This window comes from Pan troglodytes, chromosome 11 (genome assembly GCF_028858775.2).
Source record: "Pan troglodytes isolate AG18354 chromosome 11, NHGRI_mPanTro3-v2.0_pri, whole genome shotgun sequence".
Classification (NCBI taxonomy): Eukaryota; Metazoa; Chordata; class Mammalia; order Primates; family Hominidae; genus Pan; species Pan troglodytes.
In genome coordinates this window covers 38,475,040-38,496,046 of record NC_072409.2, presented here as the reverse complement: position 1 = coordinate 38,496,046, position 21,007 = coordinate 38,475,040, and the positions used below count along the sequence as shown (strand labels likewise).

At 36.9% G+C, this 21,007-nt stretch overlaps 1 protein-coding gene across 1 annotated transcript in view; it reads right to left on the bottom strand.

Moving 5' to 3' along the window:
- ERP44 (endoplasmic reticulum protein 44) overlaps window positions 1-21,007 on the bottom strand; it is a 117,983-nt gene that overhangs the window by 37,653 nt on the left and 59,323 nt on the right. The window contains exons 5-6 of the mRNA XM_003312200.4: window positions 1,841-2,025; window positions 415-530 (exon numbers count right to left, since the gene is read on the bottom strand). Of these exons, the coding sequence (XP_003312248.1) occupies window positions 415-530; window positions 1,841-2,025 (301 nt within the window). The remainder of the gene's footprint in view (window positions 1-414; window positions 531-1,840; window positions 2,026-21,007) is intronic.

Sequence of the window (21,007 nt, the reverse complement as noted above, 5' to 3'; positions counted from 1 at the left end):
GATCTATAAAAAAAGGTGGTGGAGAGATGGAGATGAATGAAGACGATAAAACTCATGCTTCTTAACAAGAAAGACAGTGTGTTGTTTCACTGTGGTTACCCCACAGATTAGCATTTTGTCTGACATAGGGTAAGAGTTAGTAAATGAGTTGAATAAAAGCATGAATTAGTTAATTGTTAACTTGTCCATTTTTTCCCTCTTGCCCACATTCTGAAATAGATAATACTACAGAAAGAAAAACAGACTTTTAAAACCTTAAAAAGAATTCAGAGACAGGTATAAAGACTGTTTAGTGATTTTAAAAGGATTGAGATCATTTTTGAAGAGATCATCTTCAGGAAATGACCAAATACAACAGCAATTTAACATGGCAGCCAACTAACCCACTAACACACTTTTAAATAAGATACTTACCCAAATGCAGAAAGAAAGGCACAGTCATCATGCAAAATATTCGCTACTCGTTCAAAAACTCTATAGTTGTCCGAGTCCTTTTGCTCAAAATATCCAATGATATTTCTTTTGCTGCGCTGTAAAATAAAGTATGCAATTATTTTGCAAACATACATAGTTTTATAAACATGTTATTTCATTTACCCGTTATCTTAGTACCTAAACAAGTCCAGTTATTGTTCAAATGAAGTATGACTATAAATGCATATTTAGTTTTTAACACCTAGTCCAAAACTATTAAAGATTACATTGGGTTGAAAACAATCTTAACTATAATAAATATAATCATAAACATTTCCTTCCAGCATTCAAAATTCTTAAGAAATAGATAACTATTTGATCAGTGACAATCTTTTCCTAAGTAAGGGGACTAATTCTAAAATGTGTTAAAACAATGTATCAATCATAACTTGTGACTGTTGGAGAGACTCCTCCATGGCTCTCTCACACTCCTACCCATCTTACTGGGTACACCAAAAAATGCAAGACCCTGACTATCCTTTATCCAGGCCATTTCTCAGAGTTGTGCTTGTAGCGAGCAACACTGAAATACGAGGTAATGCCTCTAGCCAGGACAAATAGCAGGGTTACTGCTTGCTCTGAAATAGTGAGTTCCCCAAGCCCAGTGTCCCTTTCCTGTGACATAACCCAGTGCATGTGCAGGTATCCATCTGGGGAGCCCTCTGTATTGCCTCCATAGGATTTGGAGGGCAAGGAAACAAATGCAAACATGCTCACACTACTTGCTGTGATGTGAGCAATAAAGTCCTTTGTCTCTGACCCAGCAGTCTTGTGTCTTCTAAAAGAATCCATGAAATGGTAATTGGTTAGCTTAGCTTGCAAGTAGGGTAAAATCAAATCTCAAACCTGACAGTGATGATTGGTGATTGTGATAAAGCCCAAACTCAATTGTTTTTGCTTTTGTTGTTTGTTATCTTTAAAACACTACCTAGTGTACAAAGAAAGGGGTGTGCTAAACTTATTATTAAGAAGAGGCTATTTAAGAGGACATTAAAACTCATAAAAAGAGCTCATACAAGAGTAATTAGAGCAGACACCCTGAAGCTCTCCACAAGAAAAATACAGAAGCTCTGGCTGCATATACTTGACTTTTAACTTCCATTTCTTTATAATTGAGGCTTTCCTTTGTGCTCAATTAATTCAAATTAGTACAGCTTTACTGCATGCTATATCTTTTATCCAGAAGTTCAGTATAACATAAGCATTTGCCTTGAGATTAATTCAAAAAAATTCAACTCATTAAGTATACGTATGTCAAATCCACTGCAATAGACTATAGGAGAATGTCCAGATTTTTTGTTTGCATTAGAATTTGTTTACATTAATCAGGGAATGTTTGTTTAATCTAGCAAAAGTTACAACTTACATCAAGAGTGGTGATTTCTGCTAAGTCCCGAATTTCTTGAATGGGGTCACTTTTTTGTTGCCTGATGTAATCTGCCAATGCTTTCACTGATCGCTGACCCCTGTATTCTCTCTTCATCATCATCCCATTACGAAACAATTTGAGGGTTGGGTATTTGCTTATCCTGTATCTCTGGGCTATGTCAGCTAAAAGAATGAAAAAAAATTATTTACCCTCATATGTAGTCAGGGCAAGCCTGTTTGCCTAATGGTCAAAAATCTTACAATTGCTTAGTGAGAACTTTTTGGTTCAAGTCATTGTTTTTCAGTGAGAGAAAAAAAAATAATAATAATCAGGACTTGAGTTTACATTATTTAAGAGACCAGGTTCTGGACTGGGTTTAAATCCTAATTTGCGACTTACTGGCCATGTGAACTGGTAAACTGCATAAACTCTCCATGCCTTAGTTCTCATCTATTATATAAGGATAATCATTTCTACCACATAAGATTGTCTTAAGTATCAAATTAAATAATACAACAGACGCCACAGTAAGCATGGCACATGAATAATGACTATAAAAAACAGCAATAATGCCTTATGGGGTTCGACAGACATTAAAATACCTGACAGCAGCATATAAGCTGGGGAGGGGAGGTAAGCAGGAGGTAAGTTATGTTAAATATTCTAAAGTCTTTGCATGGTCCAGGAAGAGGCAAAAGTACTTACAATATTTTGTTTAGTCGAGGTTGTACTTTATTCTCTCTAGCATAGGCAATCAAAAATACTAAAAATATATTAGAGGTTAAAATGGAATATGAGCTCTCAGAAGAGGGGCTGGAGGAAAAGATTATATAACACTTTGGCAAACGAAGTAACTAAGATTATATAGCACTTTGGCAAATTCCATGTGGATTTATAAAGTAGAAATCATGATTACTAAAATTCTTTAAACAGAAGACAAATATGAATAAACAACGGGAACAACTGGTCATACTAAGATTGAGAAGAATGCTTTATTCATCAAATCACAGAAATCTGAAGACATTTTAATTTATACATAATTAACATAGACAATAATCTGTCTGCTTTAGGAGCCGGTACTTCCTTGAAGCAGATGCATAATAGATACATATCAACTATATGTCCGTTTTCAACCTGATAAATTACAAGGAGAGACTATGTCTTTGGGGTGCTATAAAGATGATGGGTCCTATTACCTGAGCAAGGATTTAATGAGATTAAATTGGTACTACAAATTGAGAAATGAGAGAGTGGTACCATAAACAAGTAGAAGGCTTTTAAATAAAATAGAGACACCTGTAATAAAGCAAAAGCCACAAAGACTTGAGCTTATCTTACTTACAATGATAAATAACCTGAGAAATCATAAAAAAAAAAAGAAACTTTGATTTCTTTTTTTTTTTGAAGACAGGGTCTTGCTCTGTCAACCAGGCTGAAGTACAGTGGCACGATCACAGCTCACCGCGGCCTTAACTTCCTAGACGTAAGCAATTCTCCCACTTCAGCCTCCAGAGTAGCTGGGACAACAGGTGTGTGCCACCATGCCTGGCTAATCTTAAATTTTTTTAATTTTTAATTATTTTTTGTAGAGATGAGGTCTCACTATGTTGCCCAGGTCAGTCTTGAACTCCTGAGCTCAAGCAATCCTCCCGCCTCAGCCTCCCAAAGCTGGGATTACAGTTGTGAACCACTGTGCCTAGCCATAAAATGAATTTTTGCATGATGTATAAATAAAAAGTTTTAAAAAATTAGATCAAATAGTTCTAATGGCCTACACTACAGTGTTGCAGTCTTGAGAATGGAAAATGCCTTTTTAAAAGTTACTATTTTGGCCAGGCCCAGGGGCTCATGCCTGTAATCCCAGCAGTTTGGGAGGCTGAGGCGGGTGGATCACTTGAGGTCAGGAGTTTGAGACCAGCCTGGCCAACATGGCAAGACCTTGTCTCTACTAAAAATACAAAAATTAACCAGGCATGGTGGCACATGCCTGTAATCCCAGCTATCTGGTGGCTGAGGCACGAGAATCTCTTGAACCTGGGAGGAGGAGGCTGCAATGAACCAAGATCGTGCCAGTGCACTCCAGACTGGGTGACAGAGTGAAACCCTGACTCAACAACAACAACAACAACAACAACAACAACAACAACAACAACAAAGTTACTATTTCTCCAAATGTCCATCAATAGGAGACTGGCTGAATAAAGTATGGTACCCATATAATGAAGTACTAGGCTGTAATATAAAGAAATAAAAAAGATCTCTGTTTGCTGCTAAGGAGCAATCTTCAAGACAAGTTAAAAAAAAAAAAAAAAGCCAGATGCAGAAGAGTGTGTACAGGTCAAATATTTTGTGTAAGAAATAGGGAGAAGAAACTTGGGGAAGAAATATAAATACATATGTATATACATGCATGCACACATATTTACATGTCTATATATGTTTGCTTATATAGTTGTCTCTCCTCTACCCACAAAAAAAAAACACCAATGGGAGAAAATGGAGAGGTCAGGGATGAATGCCCTGACTATACTTTGGTTTTATAGTTTTGACTTTGGAACCATGGAAATGTTTAACATTAAAACAAAATGAAATTTTAAAACAATTTAATACTGTCATTGTTATTTTGAAATTAAATACATACACATATATTACAGATAAAGCACATGAGTAATCATGCTAATGCCATTAAGAATCAAGATTTTCAGCATAAGGAAAACATATATAAACCTGAGTAATTAAGTAAAAACCCTATAATTTGAATTGGAAGTACTGGTATGACCTCATGTTGTTCTCTTTCAAAAAATATACTTCTAAGCTCCTTCCACTGATAGCTATTATCAGTAAGTTAATTCCAATAAGTTTGATGATTCACATAATTCCCATGAAAATATAACTAATCAAAACTGACACTAGAAGAAACAGAAGATATAAATGGTCCTAAAATTATTGCCAGGTACAGTGACACATGCCCATAGCCCCGGCTATGGTAAGATTGAGGCAGGAGGTTTGCTCAAGCCCAGGAGTTCAAGACTAGACTGGGAAACATAGCAAGACCCCATCTCAAAAAATAATCCTACAATTATTAAAGAACCCAAATCTAATTCAAAGCCTTTCCACAAAGAAAACTCCATTCCCACACATCTTCACCAGTAAATTCTACCAAACATTTAAGGAGCCAATAATGGCAATTTTACACAAACTATTCCAGAGAATACAAAAACAGGGAACACTTCCCAACTAGTTTTTGAGGTCAACGTAATCTTCACGGGAATCCTGACAAGAAAATTATGAGAAAAAAAAAGTATTTGTTAATCTTACTCAAGAATATAGATGCAAAACTTGAATAGAAATATTAACAAACTTAGCACTACATACAAAGGATAATACATCACAATAAAGCTGGATTTAGTCTAGCACTTCAGTTTAGATAAATATTTGAAAACCAATTAATGTACATCACGACACTGACAGAATGAAAGAGACAAATTTTGTTATCTCTCAAAAGCAGAAAAACATTTGATAAAAATCTATATTCATTCATGCTTAAACACTCTTAGCAAACTAGGAAGAGAACTTCCTTAATTGAAAAAAAGGATATTTAAATAAACAACTGACTGGTGATATACTAAAAGCTGATATAACAAACAACTGAAATGGTGATATACTAACAGCTTTCATGCTGAGATCAAAAAAGAAAAAAGATGCCTGCTATCACTTCTATATAATACTGATTTGGAGTTCTTGGTCAAAATAATAATAATAATAAAAGACTGTAAAGGAAGAAATGTCATTACTTGCAGATGTTTTTATTGAGTTCACAGAAAATCCAAAAGGGAATCTACAAATGGATTTCCATTTTCAAGCAGGGTGTAGTGGGTAGCAAAAATGTGTTGGTCCTACTGCAACAACTAGAAAAAACTTTGTATCATATTTTTAAGATACCAGAAATCATGAAAACAATGAAGACTAAAGGAACTGACATTCCAGGAAGGGAAGAACCATTCCTAAGGTAAGCAAAGATCACTAGCCATTTTCTTTATTATAGGTTTCCTGTGTAATTTGTTTTGGAAATTAAGTCTGCAGTTGCAGATTTAGGGCTGAGAATTATACCTGCATAGGCAAGAGAAATGTCTCCAGAGGACATCTGCTGAGTGCTGGGGTGATATACAAACCTGGGGAGTTGGGTCACAAAGATGAAAAATCTCCTATGGCCTCCTGGTACTTAGGAGACAACGTCTACTTTGGAAAGGACCTGCAACCCTGTATCAAGACCACATGCAGCCAAGACATTTGCCAGATTTTGAAGCCACAAAGATTAGGAAGCATCTAGACATTAAAAGAAAAACATGAATTTTTAAGACAGACAGGAAGAAAGGTACTTGTGACATGTACTAGAGACAACTGATTAATATTCAGAATATAAAAAGAATGAACTAAAAAAAGACTACCAAAAAGATAAGTGAGTTAAAGCTATCAGTTTATGAAAGAAACACAGATTACCAATAAACTATTACATATGTTCAGTTGTAATCAGAAAGTTACAAATTAAAACTCCCAGATAACATTTTGTCTTTCATACTGGCAAAAAATCAATAATAATAAAAATGTTTTAAACTAAAATTCAATAATATGAAACCCTGTGAAAGTAAAATATTCCTAGTAGGTTTCATTTAGGTCCAATATTCAATGTTAATAAAGGTAAACTAGCCTAGCTGGTGCCTACTTTGTCAACAAGAAGCCAAGTAATCTTTTTTAATACCCTAAGACTTTTTAATACCCAAAGGATCTGGCAGAGAGGATATGAGATGGACTCAGAAGCAAAGAAACTAGTCTAATAGAAAACATATATTTTCCATCTGTGTCCTAAGTATCAGTATGAAAATGGACAGCAAGATGCACTATAGGAGACAATATAATGCTTTCAACTTTCTAAACTTGATGAATTAGGGGGCGCAATGAGAAAGTAGTGTGCTAACAGCAAGTATGCATAAACCAGGAGTAGAATAAATAAGGTTAGAGACGGACTCTAGAGGGTCTTAAGCACTAAGCTGATGGAGTTTGAATTTTATCCAGTGTTGTGATAAGCAGCCACTGAGCTGTAGAGCTGGGCTTTCAAAAAATTCACCTGGAAGTAGTAGAGAACCAGGGAGACTAGTAAGGAAGCTACTGTAATAGTTGTGGCAAAAATCACAAGAGTCTATTAACAAACATTACAATCTTTAGGTTGCTTTAAAATTCTGGTTACAGAGAGAAAAAGATTTAAAATATTTGAAAACTATTATGGGATTAGATATTCATTTGCTTCATTCTCAAACAACATCCTGGCAGCAGGTATGCTGCATAATGCAGTGGCGTTTAATTATTAAGAAGCAAAAACCTTAAAATTACATTGATTAGTAATCTCAGACATAATGCTTTTTTTTTATTTTACAAGCTTTGGCCAAAAGTGATTTTAAGATAATTAGAATGTGACACTTTGACAATATAACAAAAAATGACTTAAGGGGTATAATAAATGGGTTTTTTAAATTAACTGGATAGATCAAATGTTAAAATGGATGTCAGAGGAATTATAAATCCCAGAAGGTTAACAGCTCACTGATTGGAAAATTAGCATGTATTTTTGCTCCAATGGTCACTTACTTTTCCTTGATGGGTCCTGCCTGCCTGCCTCACTAATACCCAGCAGGGTTCCAAATGGGGAAATTGCCTCATACTCATTTCAGCAACGTCTCTCCCTGCAATGGTTATCCATGGCAGAAAATACAAAGAGGCAGATCATTTCAACAGGAAAGTCTTATTGTTCTTCTGGTTCCAGGAGAAGGACCACTGCTGCCTATGTACTTCTTCTCATTCCCAAACTGCACCCCTCAAAACAAACAAAAAAACACCAAAAAGACAAACATCCCCAAAAAACAAAACAAAATACCTCAACAGAGAACTAATAAGCAAAGCCTAGAAGTTCACTCAGAACTCAGGCTTAACTGCTCATCCAAATTCTGTTCTATGCACATAAAGTCTTCACTTCATATTTTCTTGTTCTTATTATGATATTTATATATAGTTCCTATAAAAAGCTTCTCAATTTCCAATAAGTAAGGTTCGAGTTGCACTGGAAGACAGGTAAGAGTAACTCAGGTATATGGGTGCATGTGCTACCTAATCAAGGACAATTACAAAGTACTTTCCTAAAAACACAAGTGTGGGTCTGTTCTGCACTGACCAGCAGGCATATGAACGCCTCTTGCTTAGTGCCATACAGCCTAAGGCCACTGGAGGTCAGCAGAGAACCTGGTCCCACCAGGGGCTGACTGATGGGACTTTCTAGATTCAAGGCAGCAAGCATGACCACCAAGGAGAATAATGAATTACGCTCCTGAATTCCCCAAATAAGACTGCAGAAGATAAGATGTGAAGCAAGTTGAAGCAAGGCCATGTTTTAATTGTGTGCATATGTACATGCATGTGTACACGTGTGTCTATGTGTGTTTCAAAATTTTGGAAAGCAGTTATAAAGAAGAAAACAAGAACCACTTCCAACCACCACTGGAGAAAACCACTATTAACATTTTGGCTTATATTTTGGTAACTTTGAAGAAAAGTTGCTTAACTAGCAGAGATATATTTCAATTCAGAAAAAATAAACTCTGAGGTTAGTCAAATAGTAAAGTGATAGCATCAATACTTGCAGAATGGGTTTTAGCAGCTTGGAAGAAATTCCTAGAGAGAGTAGAGCATTACCAATACTCTTAATGGCATGGAGGCCAATACTGTGTAAAAAAACAAAAACAAAAACAAAAAACTCGACTCAGTTGAGAAATGATGCACAAGAGTCAGACTCTAGTTTCAGAATAACTTGAACAAATTTATTTTCCTTTTAAGGCACAGACAATAATGACAGAATTTTTAAAATCTATTTCTGAGTCTAAAATAGTTTTCACAATAGGTATAAAAAAATTCTAAGTGCCCCTATCTCTCACCATAAACAAAAATCAACTCAAAATGGATTAAAGACATAAATCTAAGACCCGAAACTATAAAACCAGTAGAAGAAAACATAGGGGAAATGCTTTAGCACATTGGTCTGCGCAAAGATTTTTATGGATACTGCTTTAAATGCACAGGCAAAAAAAAAGCAAAAATAGACAAATGGGATTTTATCAAACTAAAAAGCTTCTGTAGGGCAAGGGAAACACTCAACAGAGTGAAGAGGCAAACTGAGAATTAGTGGAAATATCTGTAAACTAATCATCTGATAAGGGATTAACATCCAGAATATACAAGCAACAACAACGACAACAAAATCCTATTTTAAAAAGGACATGGCATCTCAACAAACATTTCTCAAAAGACATACAAATGGCCAAAAAGCATGTGAAAAAAAATTGTCAGTTTCACTAATCATGTGGTTACATACAAATCGAAACCACAATGAGATATCATTTCACCCCAGTTAGAATGGCTATTAACAAAAATGTGAAAATAATTAATACTGTAGAGGATTTGGAGAAAGGGAAACATTCACATGTTGTTGATGAGACAGTAACGTAGCACAGCCACTATGGAAGACAAAATGGAGGTTCCTCAAAACCTAAAAATAGAACTACCACATGATCTAGCAATTCCATTACTGTGTATTTATCCAAAGAAAAGGAAATCAGTATAGCAAGGACATATCTGCGCCACCGTGTTTACTGCAGCACTATTTACAATAGTCAAAATATGAAATCAACCTAAGTGGCCATCAACAGATGAATGGATAAAGAAAATGTGGGGCCGGGTGCGGTGGCTCATGCCTGTAATCCCAGCACTTTGGGAGACCGAGGCGGGCAGATCATGAGGTCAAGAGATTGAGACCATCCTGGCCAACATGGCAAAACCCCGCCTCTACTAAAAATACAAAAATTAGCCGGGCGTGGTGGTGCGCACCTGTAGTTCCAGCTACTCAGGAGGCTGAGGTGGGAGAATCACTTGAACCCAGAAGGCAGAGGTTGCAGTAAGCCAAGATCGTGCCACTGCACTCCAGCCTGGCAACAGAGCGAGACTCAGTCTCAAAAATAAAGAAAAAAGAAAATGTGGTACATATACACAATAAAATACAACTCAGGGCTGCTCTGCCTATGGAGTAGCCATTCTTTTATTCCCTTACTTTCCTAATAAACTTGCTTTCACTTTACTCTATGGATTCACATCAAATTCTTTCTTGAGATCCAAGAATCTTCTCTAGGGGTCTGGATCAGGACTCCTTTCTGGTAATATCCTCCTGGTGAACCATGGAGGGACGATATTGAGGAAACCCCCAACCCAAAAGGAAACAGACTGCAGCACCAAATGGCCAACTCTGGGTAAGTAGTGGGGTATCCAGGTAAAGGATGGGATTGGGTTAGAGGCCCAACTGAGGGGAGTTAGAGTGTCTCCTAAAAAAGAGTGGGTTAAAGGCCCCTCTTAATAAAAGGCAAGGACATCTGGTGGAACTTGGGTTCAAGGCCCAGCTTAGGATGGTTAGAATACTTCCTAAAATTTAGGGAGTTAGAGGCCCCCCTCAGTAAAGTTCCTCTCAGCTATGAATGGATTTGGCATTATGGTGTGTTAACCACTATTCTCTTTGGATTAATCTGCCTTGTACTCTTCGCTGACAGCTGTGGGTGACAGGATTAGGCATGTACAGGATCACTGGACATGGAGAGCCTTTTTTCTCCCCAAAAGGGGAAACTTGAAAGCTGGTGAGACTGTTGGAAAACCCCTTTGCAACTGACAAGTGACCGCCTGAACTTTTGATTGTCACTGCAATAAGTAGGTCTTTCTCTGGCCTCCCTGAGCACCTTGCCTTCCCCACCTTGCTGCAGGCAATGAATGCTTTTCTCCCTTTCCTATCCTCTGTGCCCTGAGACCACATGACGGCAGAGGTTGGATTAAAGATGACAGGGCCCATCTGAGGGCAAGTTTGAACCTTGCCAATTCCATATTGCATACTAAGCAGAGTGGCTATTGTAGCGAATCTGGTGTACTTTGTGCTGCAACTTTGTCTTTCTACATTGCTCTGTCATAAAGAAGAATACCTTTATGGACAGAGCACGGGCTTAGGATCCCATAAGCCCAGGTTCAAGCCAGCCTGGAAAACTGGTTAATTACAGACTTTGCTGCAAGTACCTGAAAAAAAAATGCTGAAGTTTCCTTCTCATTTTGTTCTATGTCTTTGGGAGCTTGACCTTGTAAGAATGGGTCAGTACTTTCTGTTGGTCTCTGCCATCCAGGGAACAGGAGTTTTGGGGTCCATGTCACAGTTTGCTCAAAAAATTATCTTAAGCCATTAAAAGCCTTTGCAAGCTCAAAACTGACTGCTCTAGCCTCCTTCAGGGAAGAGCAATAGAAACTGTCCAATGCTGTAGCTTAGTAGCTAAGGCTTTGTCTTTTCACAATGGTGGCACAGGTTGAGGGTTCAATTCCTGGCTTAGGGAATAAGTCCTTTCTGGTTTGATATCTGTAAGACCTTTATCATTTGTTGACTCCCTACCTCTCCACGAACCATCTTGAATTTTCCTTTCTCTGAGCACCTTGGAGGTTACCTTTGGTAAAGTTCAAAACCCAGAAATACTGGTCATTTGGCCTGGCTAAAGTCAGATAATAAGAAATTTAAAAGAACTGGTTTTTTTTTAAGAGTGCTATGGTTAAAAGTTAGCTTAATTAAAAGCAGATATTCAAGCTCTAACAGTCTGGGATTCCCTGGGAAAAACAGAGGAGGCACGACAGACCCTGTTTTGGGAAAAACCTCTGTTTTCCTCATGAAACCCTAGAAATTAGAAATAGCTAAGATTCCTCTCAAAATCTAAGGCTCTGTTCTGTTTTGCATTATGTTATCTGACGTTTTTGACTTTGGAAGGTATCAGAAACTACTTTGAATTATGACAGAACTAGGTAAGAAATGTATTTTTGGGCATGCTTAATGGCAGTTATAGTTTAATACTTGACTCTGCACTTTTGGATTAGAGAAGCATGCTCTTGGCCCCCTAGAAGGTATGAAAATGTCCTCACACCCCACTGAGAGATAAGACTCCCATGGGAGATGGGCTGGCTCCCTCTTTTTTTTGGGATCTAGGATCTGGTATAAAAATGGGACCCTTAATTTGGGGGATCTATTTTGCATTCCAGCTATGCCCGCTTATTAGGCTGTAGAAACTGCACGCTTTCCTGGCCCTGTTCCTCCAGGGCTCCACCCTGAAGCCAGTAATCCAATTAAAAAACTGGGAAGTAAAAAATCTTACAACTACTAGATCTTCTGTGTATTTATATATGTTGTGTGTGGTGTAAAAAAAGCATCTATTGGCTTAAAACTAATAAGTGCTTAAATCAAGTTATAAATTATGTCTTTTCTGACCTAATTAATCTTTTAGATATTAGGTCCCCTAAAGTCAAAAAATGACATATTTGGCTTATTTGGTATGAAAATCATATAAGAAGCATTGCCAAATATGAGATGGTATTTGGCTTTCTTTGGGCCGTATTTGTATAAATATGTTACTGGTATGTGTTCTAAAATTATAAGAAACTCCTATTACTCTGAACTGACTTAGTCTATGTTATTAATAATTATAATTGATATGTAAAATTGTTGTATGGCACAGAAGTAAGCAAATTAACTTGTCAATTGTGGTTTTAACAGTGGCTGTCCTAAGACTTTTTGTCATCCACAGACAATGTTGTCTTGTATTGATCCTCTTCAGAAGGTGGTTTTATAATCAACTCTAGAACTCTAACAGGTATTCTTGAATGCAGGTTTCTGATCTTTGGAGATTCTGACTTTAGAGGAAAAAGCATTCAGGACTCATGGAGAGCTGAAATGTTCGTGACTATTAAGCAAGACAGGTATTAACCACATGGACCTAACTAATAGAGGACAAAAATAATCTTTTTTGACTTTTTGCTTAAAATGTTGCTGATCCTTTGTTTAGTTTTTAAGAATCAAGGAAACTCTTCTTTTGAGCTATTAACAGCTTTTAATAATTAAGTAAAGTATACTCCTGTGAACAAAATTTGGAGCATATTTGTTTCTACCTGATTTCTCCAGAATTTGGAAACCATTTGTAAGTATTCTTAACTTATGGCAATACAATTATTTGCATAAGTGCAATAAGAATGTTTTCTTTTGCATCATGACACAATTGGAAAAATTTGTTATTTTACCAAGGCTTTGACTAGAATGGTGTGCTTTCCTTTAAGGAATCACCGTTGACTTGTAGAGCCAATAAAAGCCCCTTGGGAAAACTGGCCTTACACCTTGTCTACACAGTCCCTGTACATGGTTTCTGACCTATGGTAAGTAAAGAATGTCACTTTCTGATAGGCCAAGGAGCCCCAAGTTATCTTGGGACCTCAAGAGGAAAGGAATTTACTAAACTCACAGGTATTTGAGGATACAAACCCATGGCTGGGCTCAACTTTTTAAAAAAGTCTAACCTGAGATTCCTTCTATGAAAGAAAATCCCATTCAAGCCAATTAAGAAAGCCTGTGTGAAAAATAATTATTCTTGCTGCACTTTATACAAATAACCAGGCCAAGTATAATAAAGCAAAGCAGTCTTACCATGATTTATCTTTAGTAAAAATGAGGACTGGAGAGAGAACTATGGTACACCTGTCTCATCAGTTGTTTTTGAGTTTTTTTCTGCGATTGAGACTGACTCTGCTTATTCCTGTGAATCAACCAGTCATCTCTGGCTGGTACTCAGAAGCAAGAGGGATGGATATCAACTTTTATTAGAACTCAGAGTTATGAATGGCCCTCGACATACCAATGCTTTCTGACTCAGCTCCTCTCTACCCTGAATACAAGAGACTCTAATAGGTAGGCAGGAATATCATTGCCCCTATTCAGGCTCAAGTTACAGAATATGGATCTTTGTCCCTCTACAATCCTTAGGATTAAGGGTTCCCTTGTAAAAGAGAGAGGGAAAATATGCCAGAGGCCACTCAACCAGGTCAACTCTGTCAGAGGCGTTCAAACCAGAGTGACTCCATGTTGAATAGGGGTTGGGTAAAATAACGCTGAGGCTTACTGAGCTGCATTCTCAGGAGGTTAGGCATTCTAAGTCATAGGATGAGATAGGAGGTTGGCACAAGATACAGATCACAAAAACCTTGCAGTTTGCAGTAAAGAAGCTGGCCAAAACCCAACAAAACCAAGATGACAATGAAAGTGAACTCTGGTCATCCTCAGTGCTCATTATGATAATTATTAATATAATGCATTATCATGCTAAAAAACAAAACACTCCCAGCAGCACCATGACAGTTTACAAATGACACGGCAATGTCAGGAAGTTACCTTACATGATCTAAAAAGGGCAGGAAGTTCCAGGAATTGCCCACCACTTTCCTAGAAAACTCAAATAATCCACCCTTTGTTTAGCATATAATAAAGAAGTAACCATAAAAATAGCCAGCCAGCAGCCCTTGCGGCTGCTCTGCCTATGCAGCAGCCATTTCTTTTATTCCCTTGCTTTCCTAATTAATTTGCTTTCACTTAATTAAAAAAAACAAAAAACAAAGAAAAAGAAAAAGGAATACAACCCAGCCAGTCAAAAAGAGAAAGACAGGAATAGTATTAATCTGTAAATTGTTTTGGGCAGTATGGCCATTTTAATGATATCAATTCATTTCCACAGAATTAGAAAAAACTATTGTAAATTCATACAGAACCAAAAAAGAGCCTCAATAGCCAAAGCAAACCTAGGCAGAAAGAACAAAGCCAGAGGCATCATATTACTGGACTTCAAACTATACTACAAGGCTATGATAACCAGAACAGTATGATACTAGTACAAAAACAGACACATAGAATAAAGGAACAGAATAGAGAACTCAGAAATAAAGCCACACACTTACAACCACCTGATCTTCTACAAAATCAACAAAAATAAGCAATGGAAGAAGACTCTCTATTCAATAAATGGTATTGGAATAACTGGCTATCCATATGCAAAAGAATGAAACTGGACCTCTACATATCATCATATACAAAACTTAAGTCAAGACAGATTAAAGACTTAAACATACGACATCAGACTATAAAAATCCTATAAGAAAACCTAGGAAATACCTTTCTCAACATTGGCCTTGGCAAAAAATTTATGGCTAAGACACCAAAAGCAACTGTAACAAAAACAAAAACTGGTAAGTGGGACCTAATTAAACTAAAGAGCCTCTGAACTGCAAGAAAAACTACCAAGGAAGCAAACAAACAACCTACCAGTATGGAAGAAAATATTTGCAAATGATGCACTCAACAAAGGTCTAATATCTAGAATCTATAAGAAACTTATTAAATCAATAAACAAAACACGAATAACCCCATTAAAAAGTAGGCAAAGGCCTGTAATCCAGCACTTTGGGAGGCCAAGGTGGATGGATCACCTGAGGTCAGGTGTTCAAGACCAGCCTAGGCAACATGGTGAAACGCCATCTCTACTAAAAATACAAAATTAGCCGGGCATGGTGGCATGTGCCTGTAATCCCAGCTATTTAGGAGGCTGAGGCAGGAGAATCGCTTGAACCCGGTAGGCAGAGGCTGCAGTGAGCCAAGATTGTGCCATTGCACTCCAGCCTGGGCAACAAGACCGAAACTCTGTCTTAAAAAAATAAGAATAAAAATAAAAACAAAAAGTAAATAAAAAAACAAAAAGTGGACAAAGGATGTGAACACTTTTCAAAAGACGACATACAAGCAGCCAACAAACGTATGAAAAAATGCTTATTATCACTAATCATCAAAGAAATGCAAATCAAAACCACAATGAGATACCACCCCATGCCAGTCAGAATAGCTTTTGTTAAAAAGTCAAAAAAGAACAGATGATGGCAAGGCTGAAGAGAAAATGAGGCACTTAAACAACTGTTGATGGGAAAGTAAACTACTCCAACTGTGGAGAGCAGTGTGGAGATTTCACAAAGAACTAAGAGTTGAACTGCCATTCAACCCAGCAATCCCATTACTGGGGATATACCCAAAGGAAAATAAATTGTCCTACCAAAAGGACACATGCATGCATATGTTCCTCGCAGCACTATTCACAATAGCAAAACCACAGAACCAACCTAGGTATCCATCAACAGTGGACTGGATAAAGAAAATGTGGTACATATACACAACTGATTACTATGCAGCCATAAAAATCAACAAAATCATGTCCTCTGCAGGTGCCCATCAATGGCAGACTGAAAAAGAAAATGTGGTACATATATGCCATGGTACACTATGCAGCCACATATATAAGAATGAAATCATGTCCTTTGCAGCAACCTGGATGCAGCTGGAGGCCATTATCCTAAGTGAACTAACACAGAAACAGAAAACAAAATACTGCATGTTCTCACTTTTAAATGGGAGCAAAACATTAGGTATACATGGACATAAAGATGTGAACAATAGACACTGTGGACTACTAGAGAGAGGCAAAAGCAAGTGGGGCAAGGACTAAAAAGCTACCTATTGGGTACTCTGCTCACAGCAGGTTGACAGGTGCAGTTATACCCCAAATCTCAAAACACCGCAATATGCCTCTGTAATAATCCTGCACATATACCCCCATTACCCCCGATTCTAAAATAAAAGTTGAAAATGAACAAAAAAGGATGAAATCCTGTCATTCATGGCAACATAAATGGAACTAGAGGACATTATGTTAAGTGAAATAAGCCAGGCACAGAAAAATAAATACTGCATGTTCTCATTCATATGTCGGAGCTAAGAGAGTTGAGCTCATATAAGTAGAGAGTAGAACTGTGGTTATTAGAGGGTGGGAGGGGTAGAGGGGAGGGGAGGATAGGGAGAGATTGCTTAACAGATTAAAAAAAATTACCTCTAGAGAGAGGCGGAGCAAGATGGTGAAACAGAAAGCTCCACCAATTGTCCCTCCTGCAAAGACACCAATTTAACAACTATCTACACAAAACAAGCACCTTCATAAGAACCAAAAATCAGGTGAACACTCACACTACCTAGTTTTAACTTCGTTTCACTGAAAGAGGCAGTGAGAAGGTAGAAAAAACTGTCTTGAATCACCAACACCACCCCTCACTCATCCCCTGGCAGCAGCTGCACAGTATAATAAACAGTGATTGGGAGAAGGAGAGCACAGCAATTGTGAGACATTGCCTTGAACTCAGGGCTTCCCTGTTATAGCAGAAAGCAAAATTGAACAGAACTCAGCTGACGCCCACACATGGAGGGAGTATTTAAACTAGCCCAAGCCAGAGGAAAATCACCCATCTCAGCAGTCAGAACTTGAGTTCTGGCAAACATTACCACCTTGTGCCACAGTGCTCTGGGCCCCTAAATAAACTTGAAAGGCAGTGTAGGCCACAAGAATTGCAACTTCTCGGCAAGTCTTAGGGCTGAACTGGACTCAGAGCCAATGGACATGGCGGGCGGATATATGACCTACTGAGACACCAGCCAGGGTGACTTAAGGGGCTGCTGGCATCACCCCTCCATTAACCCCAGACTGCATAGCTCACCACTCCAAAAGAGACCCCTTCCTTCTGCTCAAGGAGAGGAGAGGGAAGAGTGGAGAGGACTTTGTCTCACATCTGGGATACCAGCTCAGTCACAGCAAGACAGGGCACCAGACAGTCGTGAAGCACCCTTTCCAGGCCCTAGCTCCTGGATGACATTTCTAGATACATCCTGGGCTGGAAGGGAACCTGCTGCTTTGAAAAGAAGGACCCACTCGACAGGATTCATCACCTGCTTACTGAAGAGCCCTTTGGCCTGAATAACCAGCAGCAAGAGAAAAGAAAGAAATAACATAAAATGGAGCTCCAATAGGTCTGGCAGCAGACTTTTCAGTGGAAACCTTACGTGCCAGAAGAGGGTAGCATGATATATTCAAACTGCTGAAGGAAAAAGACTTTTATCCCAGAATAGTGGCAAAAACATCCTTCAAATATGAAAGAGAAATAAAGACTTTCCCACACAAACAAAACCTGAGGGATTTCATCAACATCGGATGTGTCCTACAAGAAACGTTAACGTGAGTATATTAATGAGAAAGAAAAAGACGTTAATAATAAGAAATCATCTGAATGTACTAAAGTCACAGAAAATAGAAAGTACACAGACAAACAGAAAATATTATAACACTAATTGCGGTGTGTCAACTACTTTTAAGTAAAAAGACTAAATTAGGGACCAATCAAAAAATAATAACCACAACAACTTTTCAAGACAAAAAGTACATAGAGATATAAACAGAAACAACAAAAAGTTAAAAAGCAGGGAGATGAAGTTAAAGTGTACAGTTTTTATTAGTTCTCTTTTTGCTTGTTCATTTGTTTGTTTATGCAGTGTTATCAGCTTAAAATAATGAGTTATAAGATAGTATCTGGAAGCCACATGGTAACCTCAAATCAAACATACAACTGATAAATAAAAAATAAAAAGAAATGAAATCATATCACCAGAGAAAATCACCTTCACTAAAAGGAAGACAGCAAGGAAGGAAAGAAGGAAGAGAAGACCACAAAACAATGAGAAAAGAAATAACAAAATGGAAGGTGTATGCCTTTACTTATCAATAATAACACTGAATATAAATGAACTAGACTCTTCAATCAAAAGACACAGACTGGTGTAATGGATTTTAAAAAAAACAAGACCCAAAGATCTGTTGCTTACAAAAAACACACTCTACCTCTAAAGACATACATAGACTGAAAATAAAGAAATGGAAAAAGATATTCCATGCCAATGGAAACCAAAAAAGAGCAAGATCACTATACTTATATCAGACAAAATAGATTTCAAGACAAAAACTATAAGAAGAGACAAAGAAGGTCACATATAATGACAAACGGGTCAATTCAGCAAGAGGATATAACAAACGTAAATACAATGCATATACATATGTAATGCATGTAATACAATGTAAATATATATGCACCCAACACTGGAACATCCAGATATATAAAGCAAGTACTATTATAGCTAAAGAGAGACCCCAACACAATAATAGCTGGAGACTTAAATACCCTACTTTCAGTCTTGGACAGATCTTCCAGGCAGAAAATCAACAAGGAAACATCACAGTTAACCTGCACTATAAACCAAATGGACCTAACAGATATTTACAGAACATTTCATCCAATGGCTGCTGAATACACATTCTTTTCCTCATCACAAAGCTCATTCTCAAGGACAGACCACATGTTAGGTTACAAAACAAGTCTTAAAACGTTCAAAAAAACTGAAATTATCTCAAGCATCTCCTCTGATGACAATGGAATAAAACTAGAAATGGATAACAAGAGAAATCTTAGAAATTATACAATTACATGGAAATTAATATGCTCCTGAATGACCAGTGGTCAATGAAGAAATTAAGAAGGAAATTGAAAATTTTATTGAAACAAATAATAATGGAAATACAACATACCAAAACCTATGGGATTCAGCAAAAGTAGAACTAAGAGAGAAGTTTATGGCTACATCAAAAAATAAGAAAAAACTTCCAATAAATAACCTAATGATACCTCTTAAAGAATTAGAAAAGCAAGATCAAACCAAACCCAAAATTAGTAGAAGAAAAGAAATAATAAAGATCAGGGCAGAAATAAATGAAATTGAATTGAAAAAGACAATACAAAAGCACAGGTAACAAAAAGTTGGTTTTTTGGTAAGTTTTACAAAATTGACAAACCTTTAGCCAGACTATGAAAAAAAGACCGAAGACCTAAATAAATAACATCAGAAATGAAAAAGGAGACATCACAACTGATACCACAGAAATTCTAAGGATCATTAGCAGCTACTGTGTGCAACTATTTGCCAATAAATTGGAAAATCTAGAAGAAACTGACACATTCCTAGACACATACAACCTACCAAGATTGAGCCATGAAGAAATCCAAAACCTGAACCGACCAATAACAAATAATGAGATCGAAGCCATAATAAGAAAGCTTCTGGCAAAAAAAAAGCCCAGGACCTGATGGTTTCATTGCTGAATCCTCCCAAACATTTAAGGAAGAACTGATACCAATCCTACTCAAACTATTCCAAAAAACAAAGGAGGAGGGAATACTTCCAGACTTATTCTATGAGAACAGTATTATCCTGACACTAAAATCAGATAAAGGCACATCCACACAAGGAAAACTACAGGCCAATAAATATTGATGCAAAAATCCTCCACAAAATACCAGCAAACCAAATTCAACAGTACATTAGAAAGATCATTAATCATGACCAAGTGAGATTTATCTCTGGGATGTAAGGATGATGGTTCAACATATGCAGATCAATCAATGTGATACATTATATCAAGAAAATGAAGGATAAAAAACGTATGATTATTTCAATTGATGCTGAAAAAGCATTTGATAAAATTCAACATTCCTTCATGATAAACACCCCCAAGAAACTATGCAGAGAAGGAACATATCTCAACTTAATGAAGACCATGTACAATAGACCCACAGCTAGTATCATACTGAATGGGGAAAAACTGAAAGCCTTTCCTCTAAGATTTGGAATACAAGGATGCCCACTGTCACTATTATTCAACATAGTACTGGAAGTCGTAGCTAGAGCAGTCAGATGAGAGAAAGATATAAAGGGAATCCAAATTAGAAAGGAAAAAGTCAAAATATCCTTGTTTGTAAATAATATGATCTTATATTTTGAAAAACCTAAAGACCACTAAAAAACTATAAGAACTGATAAATTCAATAAAGTTGCAAGATACAAAATCAACTTACAAAAATCAGTAGCATTTTTATATGCTAACAGTGAACAATCTAAAAAAGAAATAAAAATGTAATCCCATTTACAATAGCTACAAATAAAATAAAATACCTAGGAATTAACCAAAGAAATGAAAGATCTCTACAATGATAATTATAAAACATCAATGGAAGAAACTGAAAGGGACAAAAAAAGGAAAGAAATTCTATGTTTATGGATTGGAAGAATCAATATTGTGAAAATGTTATTACTACCAAAAGCAATCTACCTATTCAATGCAATCCCTATCAAAATACCAATGACATTCTTCACAGAAATAGAAAAACAATCCTAAAGTTTATATGGAACCACAAAAGACGCAGAATAGCCAAAGTTTTCTTAAGCAAAAAGAACAAAACTGGAGGAATCCCATCACCTGACTTCAA